Consider the following 21,001-nt stretch of genomic DNA (forward strand, 5'->3'; position numbering starts at 1 on the left):
ATCAAAAAATCTAATTAACAAAGTTTAAGTGGCCTACAATTCTCAGTAAAACTTCTTTCTTTTTCTCCAGTTGAGACGGGAGAAGATTGACCTTGAAAATACTTTGGAACAAGAACAAGAAGCACTAGTGAACCGTCTCTGGAAGAGGATGGATAAACTTGAAGCTGAAAAGCGGTGTGTTGAGTCTTGCTGTTCTGTGTAGTGTCTGTAAATGTGTGTGTGTTGGATGTGGGGTCGGGGGACCATGCTGAATGTGACCAAGGAGTAACAATGGGACATTTTAATGCCTTGGTGGACACACGCTGTTTTAATTTGACAAATGGGGAAAATGTTGATAGCCTGTCCTCCTAAAGTAGGGGAAACCACTAGACCATTCAGGTATGACCTAAATAAAATCCCTTACAATTACACAGTTGCTGCTGCTAAGTCGCTTCAGTCGTGTCTGACTCTGTGCAGTCCCACAGACAGCAGCCCACCAGGCTCCGCCGTCCCCGGGATTCTCCAGGCAAGAACACTGGAGTGGGTTGCCATTGCCTTCTCCACTGTGTGAAAGTGAAAAGTGAAAGTGAAGTCGCTCAGCCGCGTCCAACTTGTAGCGACCCCATGGACTGCAACCCACCAGGCTCTTCCATCCATGGGATTCTTCAGGCAAGAGCACTGGAGTGGCTTGCCATTGCCTTCTCCGACAAGTATACAGTAGAAGTGACAAATAGATTCAGGGGATTAGATCTCACAGACAGAGTGCCTGAAGAACTATAGACGGAGGTTTATGACATTGTACAGGAGGCAGTGATCAAGACCGTCCCCAAGAAAAAGGAATGCAAAAGGGCAAAACGGTTGTCTGAGGAGGCCTTACAAATAGCTGAGACAAGAAGAGAAGCGAAAGGCAAAGGAGAAAAGGAAAGATATACACATCTGAATGCAGAGTTCCAAAAAATAGCAAGGAGAGATAAGAAAGCCTTCCTCAGTGATCAGTGCAAAGAATAGAGGGAAACAATAGATTGGGAAAGACTAGAGACCTCTTCAAGAAAATTAGAGATACCAAGGGAACATTTCATGCAAAGATGGGTACAATAAAGAACACAAATGGTATGGATCTAACAGAAGCAGAAAATATTAAGAAGAGGTGGCAAGAATACAAAGAAGAACTGTACAAAAAGATCTTCATGACCCAGATAACCATGATGGTGTGATCACTCATTTGAGCCAGACATCCTGGAGTGTGAAGTCAAGTAGGCCTTAGGAAGCATCACTATGAACAAAGCTAGTGGAGGTGATGGAATTCCAGCTGAGCTCTTTCAAATCCTAAAAGATGATACTGTTAAAGTGCTGTACTTAATACGCCAGCAAATTTGGGAAACTCAGCAGAGACCACAGGACTGGAAAATGTCAGTTTTCATTCCAATCCCAAAGAAAGGCAATGCCAAAGAATGCTCAAACTACTGCACAGTTGCATTCATCTCACACCCTAGCAAAGTAATGCTCAAAATTCTCCAAGTGAGGCTTCAACAGTACGTGAACCATGAATTTCCAGATGTTCAAGCTGGATTTGGAAAAGGCAGAGGAACCAGAGATCAAATTAGAAAGCAAGAGAGTTCCAGAAAAACATCTGCTTTATTGACTATGCCAAAGCCTTTGACTGTGTGGATCACAGCAAACTGTGGAAAATTCTTAAAGAGATGGGACTAGCAGACCACCTGATCTGCCTCCTGAGAAATCTGTGTGCAGGTCAAGAGGCAGCAGTTACAACTGGACATGGGACAACAGACTGGTTCCAAATCGGGAAAGGAATATGTCAAGGCTGTATTTTGTCACCCTGCTTATTTAACTTCTGGGCAGAGTCCATCATGCGAAATGCCAGGCTGAAAGAAGCACAAGCTGGAATCAAGATTGCTGGGAGAAATATCAATAACCTCAGATATGCAGATGACACTACACTTATGGCAGAAAGTGAAGAACTAAAGAGTCTCTTGTTGAAACAGGACAGTGGAAAAGTTGGCTTAAAAGTCAACATTCAAAAAACTAAGATCATGGCATCCAGTCCCATCACTTCATGGCAAATAGATGGGAAAACAATGGGAACACTGAGAGGCTTTATTTTTTGGGGCTCCAAAATCACTGCAGATGGTGACTGCAGCCATGAAATTAAAAGACACTTACTGCTTGGAATTGGAAGAAAAGCTATGACCAACCTAGACAGCATATTAAAAAGCAGAGACATTACTTTGCCAACAAAGGTCCGTCTAGTCAAAGCTATGGTTTTTCCAGTAGTCATGTATGGATGTGAGAGTTGGACTGTGAAGAAAGCTGAGCACCAAAGAATTGATGCTTTTGAACTGTGGTGTTGGAGAAGATCCTTAAGAGTCCCTTGGACCGCAAGGACATCCAACCAGTCAATCATAAAGGAAGTCAGTCCTGAATATTCACTGGAAGGACTGATGCTGAAGCTGAAACTCCAATACTTTGGCCACCTGATGGGAAGAACTGACTGATTGGAAAAGACCCTGATGCTGGGAAAGATTGAAGGTTGGAGGAGAAGGGGATGACAGGGGATGAGATGGTTGGATGGCATCACTGACTCGATGGACATGAGTTTGAGCAAGCTCTGGGAGTGGTGATGAACAGGGAAGCCTGGCGTGCCGCAGTCCATGGGGTCGCAAAGAGTCCGAGCAGCTAAACTGAACTATCCTTCTGTTGGTCCATCTTTATACTCCCCTCTTACTGTCCTGGTAGAATTTCTTATTGAACTTGCTTCCCCCATTATTTTCTGAAGTGCTTAGGATGTGTGCTGTGTACCATGACTGATCACATATCTCTAGAGCGTACTTCATTAGGAAGGCTGAGATTTTAATAGCAAAATGATCATCTTTGTGTTTTAAGACTTACTAAAGTCTATAAAACTTTGTTTTTTATAGACTTACTTGTATATATTTAAGGTTAGTGTTTTTACTGTTAAATATATGTACATGGATATGAAAAACTCAGCAACACGTGTAATCTTGAATCCCTTTGTGCAAGAACTGGGGTGGGAGTGCTTCCCTGGTGGTCCTGTGGTTAAGACTGAGCTCTCAATGCAAGGAGCATGGGTTCAATCCCTGTTTGGGGAACCAAGATCCTACATGTTGTGCCACACAGTCCCCCACCAAAAAAAGATGTGGTGGGGCCCTTAGATTTAAGCACTGTGTGCTTTGGGGTGGGTGGAACAGGGCTAATGGCAGGGAAGTTCTGTAGATGGGATGTGTGTTTGGGTGTAGAAAGGAAACTTCTTGAAAATATTCATTCACCTACTTCACCAGGAACTTTAGTTTACTGACCAGAAATATTTGCCATAAATATTTGGTTTGGATGAATAACCATAGATTGAGTTCATCTCAAGATCTGCAAAACAGATTCAGGTGTGGGTTGTGCGTTAGTTGCTCAGATGTGTCTGACTCTGCGGCCCGTGGACTGTAGCCCGTCAGGCTCCTTTGTTTATCCAGTTCTCTAGCCAAGAATACTGGAGTGAGTTGCCATGGCCTTCTCCAGGGAATCTTCCACAGGCTTTAAAAAAAGTGAAGATCCAAGGTGTACCTATATGGAATTATTGAAGCAGTAGTTGAATCAGTTTTGTTTTGCCTTATTATAGTTGTACTAATTGAATCATGGAAAGTTATTTCATCTAATAGATGGAGAGACCATTACAATATTTAACCACCTAGGTTTCTCAGCAAGGGATAAACTCAAAGGTAAAAACCAAACTAAACCAAAAACTTCCCAGCAGTTTATAAAAAGGAGGCAGAGAGGTCTGCTGCCAGTCAATCTTTCTTTGAAGAAAGCAGTAGAAGGTTATATATATATATATAAATACCAGATTGTTGCATGGAACTTTATGAAATTGTCATTTTGTCAAATATTAGAGCTTTATGTACTTCAGACTAAAAATAATTGATAGAGAAGGTGGCACCACCCACTTATTAACCCAGTACATTTTTGGTTTTGTTTTGTCTTTAACTGTTTTTCCTTTTGCTGTGGCGAGAAGCAAAGGGCCTTCCATCCAGTTGGCCTTGCCCTTGTTTTTTCTTTTTGAAAATATTTATTTTTTAATTTATTTGACTGTGCCAAGTCTTAGTTGCAGCAAGCAGGGTCTTTAGTTGCGTGTGGGATCTACTTCCCTGACCAGGGATCGAACCTGGGCCCCCTGCATTGAGAGTACAGAGTGTTAGCCACTGGACCAGGGAAATCTTAGAATTGGTTTTTCAGGAGGGAAGTTGAGAAGTGTATCTGTCTATTTGACACAACCCTCCAAAAAGATTCATGATCTATAGTTCTTAAGTTTCAACTAAAAGCACTGAGAGGAAATTCCTCCAGGGTCTCCATTCCCTCAAGCCCAACATGTGGACCATTTAGTCAGCAAATCATCCTGACTGCCCAGGGTATGCCCGGCATGATAATCAGAAGCCAGTGTTAGAGATTTTTTATGTAAGGCTTAATTACCAGCGGCCATTTAACAGGAAGAAAGGGAAGGTGGATTCTTCAGCTCTGTCCTTTGACTTGACTGTCAAGTAAGGGTGATTAAAAATACTGGAAGATAGGCAGAGGAGTTAATTTAGTGAATTTTGGTGATTAATATGAGCATGCTATTAAAACAAACCTCCCAGCTAGAATGTGTTGTTTTGTCTTTATTTTTCAATTACTAAGAATTTATTTATGTATTTTATTTTATTTTATGTATTTTAAAAATAGATGATGGTGAGCATCAGATCAGTGTTTTATATTTTAAAGACAAACTGTTTTTCATTGTTGGATTTTTCTTTTCAATGAAGAATCCTGCAGGAGAAATTGGATCAGCCGGTGTCTGCTCCCCCATCGCCTAGAGACATCTCCATGGAGATCGACTCTCCCGAAAACATGATGCGACACATCAGGTTTTTAAAGAATGAAGTGGAGAGGCTGAAGAAGCAACTGAGAGCTGCCCAGTTACAGCGTACGTGGGCTTGCTGTCACTGGTCATCTGTCCCCAGGAGTAATCCACTCCCCAAGGAGAGAGTTCTATAAAATACGTGTATTTCCCATTGAATTTGTATAAATTAAATTCATATTGTGTTTCATTGCCAGTACATAATTATATGTCTGTCATCCTGGAATAGTTTATTTTTAAAAAAATTACAGTGGGGCAGGGCAAATAGTTAAGAATACTAGAAAATCACATAATTTCAGGAGGGTCCAGGATCAGAGGCAGTATTTCTTTTCTTTTAATTAATTTTAATTGGAATATAGTTGATTAACAGTGTGTGTTAGTTTCTGTTATACAGCAAGCAGAGTGAGTCAGTTGTCCATTTACATACATCCACTCTTTTGGGGATTCTTTTCCCATATTGGTCATTACAGAATATTGAATAGAGAGTGTCCTGTGCTATACAGTAGGTCCCCATTAGTTATCTATTTTATATGAGAGGTAGTACTCCTCCCCAGCTCCCTGGTGTTCATCCCTTAGATGGTGCTAACACAAGCGATGCTGTAGGCCTCAGTGCACTTCGGGAGCATTAATGCAGAGAAGAGTATTTATCTTCTTTACTACCAGAATTGGGCCCCAGCTAACAGTTGTTCATGGTACTTGCCGAATCAATGCTTTTGAAGTATATTCTTTTTATTTTTGGAAAGCAAAGGAACTAATTTCTGGATGCATGATCGGTCACTGTGTATTTGCTTGCATTTCTCCTATTTCAGCTTTTAGACTGTTCAGATGTATTTGAATAGATAATACAGTACAAAATATGCAGGGAAAAAATAAGTCTCTTTCACCCCTGACCCCCAGCCCCCCAATTTTCACAATTAACACATTTTTAATATAGTCCTCAGATGTGTGTGTGTGTAGACTTCTTTTATATAAATAGTAGCACAATGAACATACTTTTTTTTTTTAAGTTTTCTCTTTTCACTTACTATCTCTTGCAATTTTTCCCCTGCCGATACATACAGAACTGCCTTACTCCCCCTTTTAAAGGCTGTGCAGTATTTGGTTGTATGGATATGCTGTAGTTTATTTAACTCATCCCTTATCAACAGACCCCTTTGAGCTGCCATGCACAACCACAGAGAACATCTCTGTACACATATTTCGATACCTGTGTAAGAATACCTTCAGGGTAAACTCCAGGGCATGGATTTGCTGAGTCAGATGAAATGCACATTTAAAATTTCAGCGATTCTTATCTTTATGTTTTCTTCTCTGAAGTGTATTGCAAGCTCTCGTCCAGCGCTGTGTCTGGGAGGGGACATCAAGGTCATCTTGGGAACCTTTAAGAAATAGCGTGTTATGTGTCCTATTGTTAACAAATGAGCACAAACTTAGTCATTTATTTTATTTCCAACAAAAGATCTCACATATTTATTAGTAAGATAGAGTACTAGCTGAGAGACACAACAGGAGAACCAGCCATTCCATCTCTTCTATAGAACACGTGCGGGCTGTTGAGACAGCAGTTGTGTGGTTAAGATGCAAGTGATATGGTAGGATGGAAGTGACCTTGACACAGCATAAATGTGTGCCATTCGTGTGTGAGGCTCCTTAGACCCAGCTTCGTTCTTCTCCCATGTCTTCCCTCGGAATTGTACCTGATTTTATTACCACTTTTCATTCAAATCCTTTGGGAAGTGGGACAATTCTGCTTTTGTTTCTCGGCCAGGAGTCGCTTGACCCCGAAAGTCTCATGAGAAGAAAGACATGGCGAGGAACAAATTCAACCACACGTAGGATGGTGAAGAAGAAAAAAGAGACAGACTCACTGATTTAAAACAACACTAATTTATTATGTTTTAGTTTTTGGAGGTCTGGGTTCAAAACAGGTCCACTGGGCTAAAATCAAGGTGTCAGCAGGGCTCGTTTCCTTGTAAGAGGCTCGAAAGGAGAAACTGCTTGCTTGCTTCAGCTTCTAAGGCGTCTGCATTCTTTGGCTCATGACTCCTCCTTTGCATGGGTACCGCTCCCACCTCTGCCACCCTTGTCACATCTTTTCACTCTGACCCTCCTGCCTTCCCCTTAAAGACCCTGGGGCTGCATCAGACCCACCCAGATAATCCAGGATGAGTTCCCATTTCAGGGTCCTTAACCTCACCATGACGACAGGTCTCTCTTCCCACGTCAGGCAGCATGGCCACAGGCTTCAGAGAGTAGGATGTGGGCATCTGTAGGAGGCCACCATCCTGTCTAACCCTATACAGGCTTCTGGGCTTACTCTAGGGGTGGAGCCTTGTCATCTGTATTTTTTTTAAATAAAGGCAATTCTGATCATGTACCCAGTTTGAGAATCACCATGGATGTGTATTCCATGAAAACAAGTCAGAGAGGGTTCTCAAGTATTGGTTGTTTTAGGTTTGGGTGTTTTTTGAGTTTTTGCTGTGTTGCACAGGCAAAGGTCTTTTAGCCCCTTTCTGAAATCTTTCAAGTGCTGTTTTTCTTTCCTGTGTATACTTGCCTTGTTGTTCCCCAGACAACATTTTTGGAAGAAATTTGGGAAGGGTATCTTATTTCTTCTACTTCCTTCCTACTGCAATGTTTGGTCCCCGGAGAGACTGTGGATATCAGCAGAGGCATCTATAAATGCTGTTTGGATTTTGTGAGGACAGGGAAAGCTGACCTGAAGCAGCTGCGTGTGGCTCCTAGCTGCTCACAGTTGTTTAGGTTGGGTTTAGAGGATGAGTTCATGAGACTTTCCTCATACCTGCATCTGTCTCCTTGGGTCGTATAATCTAGTCCCCTTTGAAAGCTCCTAGGGCACTAGGGCCTTTTCCCATTAATTCAGGCTGAGTCTGAGCTTGAACCTCTCTCCAGATGGCTCTCAACTCTGGATGAACGTTAGAAGCCTCAGGGGAGTTTTTGTAGACCAGTGGAGAGGCTTCATCCTTGTGGGTTTTAATTTCAGTGGTTTGGATGGGATCTGGGCAGGAGTCTTTTCTTACCATAAACTTGAAAGGGAATGCAGAAGGTACAGGCCTTGGGACTTCCCAGGTGGTCCAGTGTTGAGGATGCTGAGGACATGGGCTCAATCCCTCGTCCAGGAATTAAGATCCCACATACCAGCCAAAAAAAAAGCCAGGTACAGGCCACCTTAGGATCATCTTTTGGGAGACTAGAAATCACCTTCAGTTAACACTATTTTTGACTGAATTTGTGAGGTGGCTGAAGATGGTAGAGGTATAAGCTGTGACTTCAAAGCTTTAGGGAGCTCAGTGTGGGAGAAAGAGAATGACTCCTGAGAGTAACTGAAGTGTTGCTCAGTCATGTCCAACTCTTTGCAACCCCATGGACTGTAGTCCACCAGGCTCCTCTGTCCGTGGGATTTCCCAGGTGAGAATACTGGAATGGGTTGCCATTTCCTTCTCCAAGGGATCTTCCTGACCCAGGGACTGAACCCAGGTCTCCTACATTGCAGGTAGATTCTTTACCATCTGAGCCACCGGGGAAGCCCTGAGAGTAAATCCAGCCCCGTGAAATCAGGTGTGGCGACCTGCCGGTAGAGGGCAGCCAAGGAATGCCACGGTCTCAGCCATCTGTGCCTGGGTCTCTCACACCCAGAGGCTGTGGGCCTGGTGCCTTCTCTGTGCCTCTGGTTTCTGGGTTAATTGCCAAACTGCCAGGCAGTCTTTTCAGCCATCGCTCCTGGTGACTGATGTTCTTGTCTATAGCTTATTGTTCAAGGATTCTCCCCTGCTGGTTTCCCCAGATGCTAAAGGATTGCCATTTTTCTTTGAAAGACAGGGTTTCCTCTTAAACAATTATTCTCAAAGCCTCACGAATCCTCAGTTCTCTCCTATTTATAGAAAAGAAAGGCAACTTTCTCTGACAGCTGCCCCTCTAGTTCTAGAAACAATAAATATTCCAAGAGGCTGATAGAGCACTTCCTGTAGAGCAAGTGAAAAATTCTGCATCCCCATATTTGGGATGAAATACCTTTAATCATTTATATTAAAAGTGTACTTTGTAAATATTTTCCCAGCATGCCTTCAATTAAGGAGATTTTTGCATCTGGATTAGACAGCAGGGTTTCTGGTTAGATTGAAAACAGCTGAGAGATTTAGTGTTTAGCGCACATAATAGTGTTTGATAATTTGGGTGTTTTCATTTGAATTTCTAAAATAAGGATTTTCAAAAACTTGGATGTATTCTGTCATGATGGTTTCTTGGAAATCATTGAGTACTTATCAAAAGTCATTATTTGCTAAAAATGCCAGACCTCCATTGAGTTATGTAAAACTGGAACTAATTTGGTAGACTTGGGAGTCAAGATAGGTTCAGTTTATGGGAGAGAAATTGTCAGTGTAGCAGTCACCACCTTGCTTCCTTCTTAAATTTGAACCAGACTGATAATATGGGGTAGTATCCTGTAGGACTATCTGTTAGACGTGGTCACGGCCAATCTAAACTTGTAAGTACTTTTCAGAAAAGAGAAGTAAATGGAGATTGTACTTTTCCCAAGTTCCTTGGCTGAGACGGGAAAATGAAGGAGCCAAGAAGATGGGTAGACACTGAGTTTTGTATGAAGTTTCGTTACTTAGTAGCAACACATTCTGTCTGGGGTAAACCAGGAAAGGAGGGAGGTCTGCCTAGGGTAAACCGGGAAAGGGCTAGAGGGTCATGTTTTACCTTTGGTGGCAAGGATGCCACAGAATCCTGCAGAGTCACTCCGGAGGGCAGACAGCTCAGCAGAAGGGGATTCCAAAGCCCCAGGAAGATGTTGGTTGCACATTTCAGATTCCTCCAAGAGATAATCTGGTTGGTTCAGCCTGAGTCTATAGCGTCTAGCCCTGGGGCCGATTAGTTCTGACTGCACCACATATGGAGCAGCTCCTGCGGAAGGGGTACTTGTCATAAGCAAGAGCCATCCCCAGAACCTGGCTGCACGTAGGTCTTGATTTGCTGTCTGCCTCCAAAACACTGTGCATCAGTGAGGAGACAGTAACACATACACCAAAAATTAGACTGATGGGAAATGTTGATCTAATGTTGGAAATGTTGATCACATAGTGCTTACTACGTCGGTTTCTGGTTTTATAAAAAGATTTATTAACTGTTAGCAGGTTTTCCATGTGCAACCCCGCCCCCACCGCTTGCACTGGGGGTGTGCTAACAAGTGTGATCTCTGGGTGTGCTCCCATAGATGACGTGCCCCACCGTGTCTGGTGTTGACAGGCAGCAGAATTGGTGCCCTGAGGGGAGCCCATGGGCTGAATTTATTTCCCTATCTAAACCCCTTCCCCTCTCCACTCCAGCAAAGTAGTGAGAGCTCTGGTAACCACTCAGGCCACACATAGCTCCAGCATGTCTTTCTCGACATAGAGCACTTTAGAAGGCAAGGAAGCGGGATTGATGCTGCCTAACCCTTTAGCACTGCTTTTCACATTTTTTTCCCTAAGTGCAGATCATTGGTCAACCTTGGTACTTGGGATAAACTTGAAATCCAGGTGTCTGTGTGTGGGGAGTGAGAACGGCTGTCTTATTCTTGGTCTGTGGCACAGCCTTGTCTTTTTAAGAGTGAACTATGACTGCACGGACCTTGGTTTAATCGAGAACTCTGGCTTTTCAGATTCCGAGAAAATGGCGCAGTATTTGGAGGAGGAACGTCACATGAGAGAGGAGAACCTGAGGCTGCAGAGGAAGCTGCAGAGGGAGATGGAGAGAAGAGAGGCCCTCTGTCGACAGCTCTCTGAGAGCGAGTCCAGCTTAGAGATGGATGATGAAAGGTACGTGTGTGTCCCGCAGACCTCGTGAGAACAACAGCAACAAAAACCAGCCTCCAGCCCCGCTTCACCTCCTGTGAGATGTGGTAGGAGATGGCTGGAACGTTTATTTATTGTCATGATGAATACTGTCACCTCAAAGTGATTGCCGAGAATGGGATAAATGAAGACGATTGACCATCCTCCTTAAACACAGAAAGATCAAGAAAGTGGCCTTTCCCAAATTACTGATAGGAGAGACATGGGGCAGGTCATGGGTAGAGAGGCAGCATCAACGTGTTGTTGAATTCATCTGATCCTATGTCATGTCTCTTTAGAGCATGGGTAATTGTTATTTAGTTGCTAAGTCACGACCGACTCTTTAGCGACCCCATGGACTGTAGCCTGCCAGGATTCTCTGTTCATGGGATTTCCCAGGCAAGGATACTGGAGTGGGTTGCCATTTCCTTCTCCAGGGAACCTTCCTGACCCAGGAATTGCACCCACGTCTCCTTCTTTTGCTACACTGAGCCACTGGGGAAGCCCTTAGAATATGGGTGGGAGCATCTTAGTTCACAGAAAAAATGAGCAGGCCATGCATGGTTCAGCCTGAGAAAGCAGACGTGTCCAGGGGGTGAAAGAATCTGCCAGAGATGGGCGAAAGTTGTTGAAAGCCAGAGGTTTTGCTTTTACACACTTGGAGACTTTTCAGCCTTTTTGCTGAAAAGGAAACAAATACATTTATCTGACCAGGCCTCAATATCAAGACCCCTCATTGTCCCACTGAGAAATGGGTTGGAATAAGAGAGTCATCCTTTGGTCAGCTAGTCAGATTTTCCTTTCCTTCCCTACCCGCCCTCCTGCTCTGTACTTTGAAGAGAGGTGATTGTTAAGACAACCACCATCCGACAGGATAGGGCAGCCAGTCTCCGACCAGGGTCTGCCAATGGCTGTGATGACTCATACTTGCTGTTGACACCAGAGTGTGTTGTTTGAACACATGTGGGCAGTTCTAGCAGATCAGCACTCCATTTCTCTTATTGAACAGATCCAGGGGGCTAACAGGCGTTCTGATTAATTCACTGTGGGCAGTGATAGTATTATCATTTCACAAAAAATGTATGATTTTTTTATAATGAAGATCTACTTTTATCATCTAAAATAGTTTAATAAAAACAGACTTAAATCTGTTTTTAAAACTATCTTCCTTGTTTGAAAAGAATAAAAGTGAGTCTTTTTTTCTCAGAAGTTTATATTCTAAAACTCTCATCCTTAACTCTGAATGTCACTGATCTGTTTCTGACAGTGTCTCATTCTTCCTGAAATTCTTATCCTCTTAAAACCATTTTGACTAAAAACATCAGCTAGAATATTAATTAACTTACTACTTTAGCAACTACCTGAAGACATGGAGCAGAGGATGTGTTAATATACACAGCACCCTATGCTTGATTTTTTTTTTAATTGGGATATAGTTGCTTTATACTGTTGTTAGTTTCTACTGTACAGCTAAGTGAATCAGCTGTTTGTATACACATATCTCCTCTTTTTGAATTTTGAATATGACACATTCTGAGGGACAAGTTCTCTGACTACAGTGACAACACTAAGGCTACTTCAGGCTTCTGGACAAAAATCGTTTTTTCCCCAGAATTGGTATTTACTGCAGAAGCTTTGCCTTGCTTTCTTGCTTTCTTTTTTTTTGACTTGTCCAGTGTGCATGGTAGCATCAGAAACAAGGTTTGACTCCCAGCCCCGCTCTCCCACTTTTTCTTTAATGTTGGAGTATAGTTGATTTACAGCATTGCGTTTGTTTCGGGCATACAGCACGGTGATTCAGTTATACAAATCCAGATACCTGGGCTTCCCTGGTGCCTCAGATGTAAAGGATCTGCCTGCAATGCAGGAGACCAGGGTTCAGTCCCTGGATTAGGAAGGTTTCCCTGGAGAAGGGAATGGCTATTCACTCCAGTCCTCTTGCCTGGAGAATTTCATGGACAGCAGAGCCTGGTGGGCTACAGTCCATGGGATTGCAGAGAGTCAGACATGACTGAGCAGCTAACACCTATTCATCTGTCTCTTCTTTTCCCTGTAGGTCAATACGGAATATTGAATGTAGTTCCCTGTGCTGTGCCGTAGCTCCTCGTTAGCTTTTTTAGGTTGGATTATCAGGAGTCAAGTACAGCTGCCCAATAAAGACACCTGCTGTCCCTACTGGGGATAATATCACATTTGGGAGAAAGAAAATAGGCACTTGAGACTTGTATATCTTTAAGTCCTTAAAGACCAAGAAGTCGTCTTAGTAGCCTTGCTGGCTGCAGAATTACAAGGCGTCTGGTCTAGCAGCAGCATGGTGGGCTACACTAAGGAGAGCAGGGAGAACTGGTGGTGAGAGCTCACTAACAGGTGCGTGCCAAATGTGGGAGCCTTGTTTTCTTCGAGTTGACTAAACCGGCATAGAAATAACTGTGTTCAAGTTCCTCACGTGAGCTGATTAAACATCAGGGCTGAGATTGCCTCTAGGGTAGATATGTCTGCACGTGTTCCTTCCTTTGGCTGGAAAGCCTGGGAAGGATCACTTCTTAGAGAGTCTCTCAAGCAGAAATTCGCCTTCGTCAGCTCTTTGTGCTTGTTTACCAAGTGAGGTCTAATATGATTTCTGAATCCAGGAAGAAGTCTGATGCACACGGTGTGACCTACTGAGATACTCACCCGAGTGTCTTTTATTACATCCCCCATTCAAACATGTGACTGTTCGTTAAGCAAGGCCTGCCTTGTAAACAATTGACATCCACTTCAGGGAACCACATACCTTTAATTTGATGACATACATCTCAGAGGGCTTGTTTGGGTTGGCTTTTCAAGGAACAATTTACATGTAGCCATTATAGCATTTACATGTAGCCACTGAGCCCCATTGGTAGCTCAGACCATAAAGAATCTGCCTACAATGTGGGAGACCTGGATTTGATCCCTGGGTCGGGAAGGTCCCCCTGGAGAAGGAAATGGCAACTCACTCTAGTATTCTTGCCTGGAGAATCCCATGGACAGAGGGGCCTGGCAGGAGTCACAAAGAGTCCAACACGACTGAGCAGCTAACGTACACACACACAACACACACTCACATATGGAGTGTTGTAAGTCCATGGAGTCACAAAGAGTCCAACACGACTGAGCAACTAACATACACAGACACCACACACACTTACATGGTTGTGTCTCATTCTTGGGACAGGGCAGTGAATTCCTACGTAACTGTTCCGTGATGGAGAAAAGCCTGGTCCTGTCTGTGACCCTGCTGTCACCAGGCCTCCATCCTGAGTAAAGACAGCCTGGATTCCCTCGCCCGCACCCCTGCAGAGAGTGCTGTGCCAGGCAGTGCAGCAGCGTGGCTCTGGCGCCTGCATTATACACGTGTCCTCGCTGCAGCGGCACTTTCTGAACGCTCATGAGTTCTACCTCATGATGCAAACGTCTGACATTTTCTCGGGGAAGCGTTCTGAGGAACTGCTGGGATGCAGGGGGTGCTAACCATGTCATCCTGCCTCTTAGGTATTTTAACGAGATGTCTGCACAAGGATTAAGACCTCGCACTGTGTCCAGCCCGATCCCTTACACACCTTCTCCCAGTTCAAGCCGGCCAATATCACCTGGTGAGTATGTGTTCTCGGCTGCCTCTGCGACTCATTTCTGCTGTATTTATTAGCTACCCCGGAATACGTTCCCTCCCAGCATATAAAAGTCTTGTAAACAGAGAGGGGTCATGTGTTGTCCAGAAACATCAAAAAAAAAAATGATCAATACCATCACAACAGAGTCTTTGCTTCAAATTTTTAAGCACAAATACTGTAATGCCAGCTGGTGGTTTTCTTCAGTTTTTCTGGAACCAAAAAATGTAATTTAAGGCTACAAAACCTTTGTGAAAAGACTATCTTTGACTATAATTTTAGGTGCCAATGAATTGACAAGAACCTTGGGTAGATTTTTCTGAGATGCATCAAAGCTTATTATGGGTTCTCTCTTCTTCTTATGGGTTCACCATCTCTGTTTTACCCTCAGAATAATTAATGCAGGTGTTGTATTAAAATTGAGGGAGCAGTGATGTGGAGGTTCCGCAGCTACTGGTCAGATGGCCAGGAAGTGGCGAGGCAGGGCGTGTCGTATTTCCAAGGCCTGTGTCCTTCCAATCACAGGCTGCCTCCTGCTCTCTGCAGTGATGGTGAGTGGGCCTCGGCCCTGGGACACAGACCGGGCGAGAAGGAACTGGCTTTGCTTCTGTCTCTGGCTTTGCTCCTCAGAAGCCTTCCCCTCAAAGGCAGGCTTGTCTTCATCTGACCCCGAAAAACTCTCTCCCCGGGGTCCCTGGCTCCATACCCGCACAGCATGGGATTCTCGGGCCAGGAGGGCAAATTAATGATCCAGCAGGGAAGAAAGAGGAAGGCAGGGGAGGGAGGGCAGTGAGTGGAGGGAGGAAGGAAAAGGTAGCTGGCCAAGGGCTTGTGTCTTGTGACTGAAGTGTCCAGGCTGCTCTTCTTGTGCTCGCTGGTAAACAGATTTTCAACAGAGTTGGGGGGGAAATGTTGGGGGTGGGGGAAGGGAGCTGGAGGGACAGTTTCACAGCAGAATAAAGTGAGGTGATGGCTCAAAAGGGTAGCAGCAATAAAGGTTTTGTGGTCTGGGACAGTGAAACAGCTTCACATTAGGGTGTCATCTCATTTCATCTGTTGTAATAATGGGACACCAAGCATGGATGCCCTTCAGGTTGACAGAGGGGAAGTGCCGCAGCCGGGCAGGTGGCTGAGGATAGCAGGAGGCAGAAATGGCTTGGTGAGTTTAGGATCCAGCCCAGCACTGTGCTGTTATGACTTTTTGTAAGAGGGGTCACACACTTTTTGGTTTTGTTGGCCTGTCTATTTTTGCCCAAGCCATGTGGCGTGCAGAATCTTAGTTCCTGACTAGAGATCAAACTCATGCTGCCTGCAGTGGAAGTGCAGAGTCTTAACCACTGGCCCACCAAGGACATCTCTAGAAGGGTTATTTTTAAAAGCCCAACACAAAGTGTGGCAGCTTTTGTCCACTTGGGGCCAGCACGGTCTCGGGCATCTGACAGGGTGAAGAGGGGCTGTTTGCAAATCCAAAGGACTTTCTGTTGTGGATCTTCAGCACAATCATCACTTGTTCTTGCCCCAAAGGATGTTCCTGAATCTGTTTCTTCTGCTCTGCAGTGGCCTTGAGATCTCTCCAGAAGCTTCTCTCCTGAGCTGCCTCTCAGGTTTCCCCAAAGAGCATTTGGGTTTCACTACCAGGAAGATAAAGGTCTTCTTTGCTTTCTGATTTATTGATGGGGAAGAAAGTCGTGAGTTAGGAAGAAGCAAGAAAGAGGAAGGCTTTTATAGCTCATACTGATACTGATTCATATTAAGTATAATTTAGTGTTCTCTTTGTTTTATTTAAACCTAAATGCATGTGATTTCTAATTCATTAAATGTAGGGTTGTGGTCACTGAAGAAACCAGAAACGAAAGTGAGACCTTGGTTGGGAGTATTAACTTCTATGGTAACAAATACTCTGCAGGAAGACGTATTGCCTGCACAGAATTTTGGCTTTTGCTGTCCCTGTTGCTGTAATGTGAGGCTTCCTTGTATAGACAAGCTAGTTGGTTATCCATTAATACTACATCATAGTAAGTAACAACTAGATTTTTTCTTTTTAAATTTCAGCCAGCTTTAGTGAGAACATTTGTACCATCTTTGAAATTCTAGAATATCATCAAAGTAGATTATAAACTCCTTTTGGCAGTGGAATTACTCCTATTCTCTCTAGTCCGTTGCACGCATAATATATGAGCAACATCTGAATTTTCAAGTTTTCTTTTCACTTTATTTTTTATTGAAAGAATTTGTGGTTCTCAATATTATGAATATCTAATCACTGCTTCAGTGGAACTGTGCTGTTTGTAGTTTTCATTTCCATTTTAAGTATTTTGGCTCTTCTTCCCTTACCATTTCTGGTTAACATTGGCAGTCTTGTATTTTCATTAACTTGTTGGAATATTTTGAGGGCTATCTCACAACTTGATTGAAAGGAACGTTTCCCAGAACTGACGAAAAGTTCTCGCTTATATGTGGACTTGTACATGTGGATTATACAGAGTATTATTTTTTCCAGCAATTTTTTTGAAGTTGTTCACTATTTTATATAGCCTAAGAAAAAGCCATTCCCACTTAGCATGTTTTCATGTGCCTACAGTAGGCATGGGGGATAATGAAGTTGTTAAAAGGATCTATACTGCACTAGCAACAAGCATAGCTGCTGCCCCTGCCTTGGTTTCTAATTCCTGTCTCCAGGTAAAAGAACTGAGGCTCTTTGGAGAAATGTATGTTTCTGGGGCCTGGGGCAGGGAATATATGAGATGAATGTGGACATTCCAGTTCTGCCAACATAGTAAGGAGAAGCGCAAAAAACACAAAGATAAGGATAGTTCCAAGAGACACAGGAGCTAGCCGAAAGGGCTCCCAGAGGCCAAAGCTGGAACATTTGAACGATAAGCAGTGTAATGGTAGGTTGTAACCCAAACAGAAAACAAATATCCATCAGTTCACACTGATCTAAATAAATGGCTAAGTGAATAGACAGGGAGAAGAGATAAATCTCTCATTACAGAAGAATGCCAAATAATTGATGCAGATAGTCTGTCCTCATGGAAATGGAACTAGCTCCCTGATCTCTAAATATGGACTGCAGATGAGGACTTGCAGAGAATGTCGTGTGAGAAGGAAGGGGAAAGAGTACCTTTATAATGGAGAAACGTCACAGGTACTGCCTCAGCCAGGAGATCAAGGTCAACATAGACAGTGGTCAGTCATGTTGGTAGTATGTACCCTTGATATGAGGGCTTCCCATTTGGCACCAGTGGTAAAGAACCCGCCTGCCAATGCAGGAGACATAAGAGATGCAGGTTCGGTCGTTGGATCAGGAAGATCCCCTGGAGGAGAGCATGGCAACCCACTCCAGTATTCCTGCCTAGAGAATCCCATGGACAAAGGAGCCTGGTGGGCTACAGTCCATAGGGTCACAGAGAATCAGACACAACTGAAGCGACTTAGCACACACACAGCCTTGATATGACGTGATGAGAAGAGCCCTTTACCTCTGCGGTCTTCCTCCCCAAAGCTCATCACCCCACGTGGAAAATGTCAGACAGTAGACGGACACTCTGTCTGTAAAATACCTGATCAGTACACCTGAAAACTGACGAGGTCATAAAAAAACAAGGAAGTTTGAGGAACTATCTCAACCAAGAGGTGCCTAATGAGACATGACAACTATGCGTAGAACATGGATTCCTGAAACAGGAAGAGGACAATAGGGAAAACCTCAGGAAATCCAGATAATGTATGAACCTGAGTTAGTAGTAATGTATCAACGTTGGTTTGTTAGTTGTGACAGAAGTACCACAGTGGCATAAAAAGTTAGTAATAGGGAATCTGTTGGAATTCCCCAGCAATCCAGTGGTTAGGACTGCACGCTTTCAATTCCAAGGTCATGGGTTCACTCCCTGGTTGAGGAACTGCTGCTGCTGCTAAGTCGCTTCAGTCGTGTCCGACTCTGTGTGACCCCATAGACGGCAGCCCACCAGGCTCCCCTGTCCCTGGGATTCTCCAGGCAAGAACACTGGAGTGGGTTGCCATTTCCTTCTCCAGTGCATGAAAGTGAAAGTGAAGTCACTCAGTCGTGCCCGACTCATAGAGACCCCATGGACTGCAGCCCACCAGGCTCCTCCGTCCGTGGGATTTTCCAGGCAAGAGTACTGGAGTGGGGTGCCATTTCCTTCTCCAATGCATGAAAGTGAAAAGTGAAAGTGAAGTTGCTTAGTCGTGTCTGACTCTTAGCGACCCCATGGACTGCAGCCTACCAGGCTCCTCCGTCCATGGGATTTTCCAGGCAAGAGTACTGGAGTGGGTGGGGAGCTAAGATCCTCCAAAGCATGTGGTGTGATCAAATAATGATAATACGGAATCTGAGTGTGTGAAGTGCAGGAGCTCTCCCTATACTTATTTTCACCACTTTTCTGTAAACCAAAAACTATTCTAAAATAAAAACTCTATTTTAAAGCTACTAAAATAGAGAAGATCACCTAGTCATGGAAGGTACAGGGAGAAGAGAAAAGCCCTTCCGTCTGATCCAGAAGTGACTGTAATATTTAGAGGTCATGTACAGGAGGAAACCTGGCAAAGGAGATTGGGAAGTTGCTCCCAGGGAAGGGGAAGGAAACCAGTATCCGATATCACTGAGGTGAAGACCAGCCTTTCAGCAAGAAGGGAGGGGTCAGCTCTGTCCTCATTGCCCCAAGGTCAATTGCAATAAAGGCCAATTGCAATAAAGGCCAATTGCAATAAAGAACGGAGAATAGCAATGCAGCTGGCAGCGCAGGAACGCTGCCTGCCTTGGCAAGAGCAGCCTTGATGGAGTGATGAGGACAGAGCCAGATCAGGGAGGGCTAAAGGAGAAATCTTATCTCTAGTGCGTCAATGTTCACAGAGACAGTGTTTTCATGAATGACTTGTAGAACTAAAATAATATCCAAAGGAACAGAATCTTCAAACTTCTGCCTTTTGTTTGGTTGTATGGTGGTTGGTTTTTTTTTTTTTTTTTTTCCTTTCAGTTCAGTTCAGTTCAGTCGCTCAGTCGTGTCCTGTTCTTTGTGACCCCATGAATCGCAGCACGCCAGGCCTCCCTGTCCATCACCAACTCCCGGAGTTCACTCAAACTCATGTGCATCGAGTCAGTGATGCCATCCAGCCATCTCACCCGCTGTCATCCCCTTCTCCTCCTGCCCCCAATCCCTCTCAGCATCAGGGTCTTTTCCAATGAGTCAACTCTTCGCATGAGGTGGCCAAAGTATTCGAGTTTCAGCCTCAGCATCAGTCCTTCCAATGAACACCCAGGACTGATCTCCTTTAGAATGGACTGGTTGGATCTCCTTGCAGTCCAAGGGACTCTCAAGAGTTCTCCAACACCACAGTTCAAAAGCATCAATTCTTTGGCACTCAGCTTTCTTCACAGTCCAACTCTCACATCCATCCCATCTTTTTTCCTTTAGCAGAGGTGCATTAGAGGGAATTTGGGGGCAGTCAGAAGAAGCAGAAATAATCATAAAACCATCCAGAATCCTTATATCCAAAGTGTTAAGATTTTAGTGTTTTCAGGTGTCTTCTCTCCCCATGTCTCCCCTCCCACATGTCTTGCAACTTCCCTTTCGGTAGTTGATTTTCTATTGTTTATGTATACATTGGTATCTTCATTTTGCTTAGTGGTATTTTGTCATGAATTGCTTTTAATGAATCATTTTTTTTAATTCACAATCTTGAGCTAGTGGACAATGAAGTATAAATCTTAAAATTTTTGCTCTAGGCAATGCATTTCTGTAGTAGAGCAAGAGCAATTTATTCCAACAATAACTTCATAAAGCCACAGTATTCTGTTTAGGAGGCATTTTCTATTTAGATTTTTGGGGGGATTTTTATCCTTTATTATATTCCTGGGCCTGAGGGTCAGATATATGATGATTATAACTTAGGAGAAAAAGAAAATTTTAAGACATGGTCTCTGGCCTCTAATGCTTATGATCAACAACAGGGCCTAAGGAAACATAAGAAATAAAATACTGTTAATGCAAGGCCAAATATAATGAGTTTCATGTATTTTATGTCCCCTAAAATGTTAAGTTGTGGTGCATCCATACTCAATGACATATTACCCAGCACTAAAAAGGAATTAACTTGATATATACAATAACTTGGAAGGATCATAGGGGCATTGTGATGAATGAAAAACTAATCTCAAAGGATTGTATACTGTATAATTTCATATCTATTAATATAGCATGCTCAAAGTGAGAAAATTACAGTGATGGAAAACAGATCAGTCCTTGCCAGGGGTTAGGATTAGAGAGAGGGCGTAACAGTTAAAGGGACAACACAAAGAAGTTTGCTTGTGGTTTTGTAATGATTGTGTGTGCTGATTGTGGTGACAATTACTTGGATCAGCACAGGTGATAAAGTTACACCTGTACGTGTACACACACACACACACACACACACACACACAATGAGTTTGTCTCTTAGTCAGTTGTTTTGGTTTTGACAATGTGCTGCGGTTATGTAAGACATCATTGAGGGAAGCTGGATGAAGGGTAGACAGAGATCCTGGAGTATTTTTGCAACTTCTTATGAATCATGAACTATTTCTAAATAAAAATTTATGATAAAATTAGAAGGTATAATTAAAAAAAACTAATTTCAAG

At 43.5% G+C, this 21,001-nt stretch overlaps 1 protein-coding gene and 1 pseudogene across 1 annotated transcript in view; one reads left to right on the forward strand and one right to left on the reverse strand.

The window, feature by feature from the left end:
- Positions 1 to 21,001, forward strand: part of CCDC6 (coiled-coil domain containing 6) — a 112,696-nt gene that overhangs the window by 83,727 nt on the left and 7,968 nt on the right. Inside the window, exons 4-7 of the mRNA XM_086382445.1 lie at positions 71 to 174; positions 4,803 to 4,963; positions 10,563 to 10,719; positions 14,248 to 14,348. Coding sequence (XP_086238571.1) covers positions 71 to 174; positions 4,803 to 4,963; positions 10,563 to 10,719; positions 14,248 to 14,348 — 523 coding nt within the window. The remainder of the gene's footprint in view (positions 1 to 70; positions 175 to 4,802; positions 4,964 to 10,562; positions 10,720 to 14,247; positions 14,349 to 21,001) is intronic.
- LOC147343079 (large ribosomal subunit protein eL39-like) lies at positions 6,332 to 7,097 on the reverse strand (annotated as a pseudogene).

The sequence above is a fragment of the Bos grunniens genome, chromosome 28 (genome assembly GCF_055505025.1).
Source record: "Bos grunniens cultivar Pamir isolate PY7600 chromosome 28, Bosgru_T2T1.0, whole genome shotgun sequence".
In the NCBI taxonomy this organism is placed as follows: domain Eukaryota; kingdom Metazoa; phylum Chordata; class Mammalia; order Artiodactyla; family Bovidae; genus Bos; species Bos grunniens.